General features: G+C 46.0%; 1 protein-coding gene across 1 annotated transcript; it reads left to right on the top strand.

Annotated features, from left to right (window-relative positions):
* Positions 1-313: 313 nt before the first annotated feature.
* Tsp_00473b (hypothetical protein) lies at positions 314-629 on the top strand (the record flags this gene model as incomplete). Its single annotated transcript, XM_003376222.1, has 1 exon — positions 314-629. A coding segment is annotated over exon 1 (316 nt), but the record flags the coding sequence as incomplete, so codon positions are not given.
* Between the last annotated feature and the right edge of the window lie 506 nt (positions 630-1,135).

Genomic DNA, 1,135 nt, shown 5'->3' with positions numbered 1-1,135 from the left:
GAAAATTATCTGATTATTTACTCTTTTTGTTATACGTGTTTAGTTTTTCGAAAATGCAAGGGCCGTATCGGCGGAAATCTGTAACTCTCAAAGGTGACTTTGTGGGAATAAAGGAATCGAAATAAATGCCCTTTGGCATGGATGATTAGATCATCATCAAGCCCGGTAACGATTTGCAAAACCTCGTCTGTATAACAGTATGAACAGCAGTGGGATCCTGGGAGAGAACATATAGGGGCACAGTAGTCAGCAGAGGTCGGGAGTTGGGTTTAGTGTCGCAGGCGATCTGTGTTCCGCATTTTGAATTATCGTAATGTATTCCATTTCGACAGCATCGGCACCGGAACCGGACAGATTGAACATCCGAAGGATATTCGAGATAAGGCTGATGACTTTTCGTATGTCAGACATTTCCAAACAAACTATCCAAATGTTTGGCCGCAACTTCAGATTTGTTGAGCAGTGGAAAAATACGGATCACTTCCCACGCCCTCTCGGCATCTGGCAGCTGGAAAATAGCTTCGGCGACAGCAGCTGCCAAGGCGACAGATACTTTCTCATAACTGCCAAACAGTGCAGCCAAGTGAACCTCGTCAACGTCTCCACTGGCGAATTGGTCGCCGAATACGGTAGGGATTTTCTCCATTCACCTCACGGACTGCTGGTGGACCGCAACAATCGTTTGGTCGTTGTCGACACTGGCCGGCAGAAAATTTTCTGGTACGATCTGGAGCGATGTGTCAAAATTGGCCAGAGTGGGATGGTAAAAATCCTGCCCTCCTTCTGAAAACCTCTCTACATCTCTCCATGGACAGTCGGAACCGTCTGCACGTCAGCAAGTGCAGTGAAAGTAGTATGTTCATGTATGATTAGATTCGCAGGAGACGATCATCAAATCACGAGATGACATGCTGGGAGGAGCAAATCGGGCTCCATAGATTTACTAGTCGGTCGGCATGATCAACATTTAGCCGATCGCAGCTATGTGGTTGATCAGTAGCAGCATATATAAAGTTCAATCGATCGACATATTAAAAAAAAAATTTTTCCACCTTTTTTCTTCACAAGCTTGCACCAGCTCGGACAATTGGTCCTCAAGCAGAACCTGTGGGCGGCAATGAGGAATCCACCACAG

This window comes from Trichinella spiralis (assembly GCF_000181795.1).
Source record: "Trichinella spiralis strain ISS 195 chromosome Unknown Scfld4, whole genome shotgun sequence".
NCBI classification, from domain to species: domain Eukaryota; kingdom Metazoa; phylum Nematoda; class Enoplea; order Trichinellida; family Trichinellidae; genus Trichinella; species Trichinella spiralis.
This window is presented reverse-complemented; position numbering and strand designations above follow the sequence as displayed.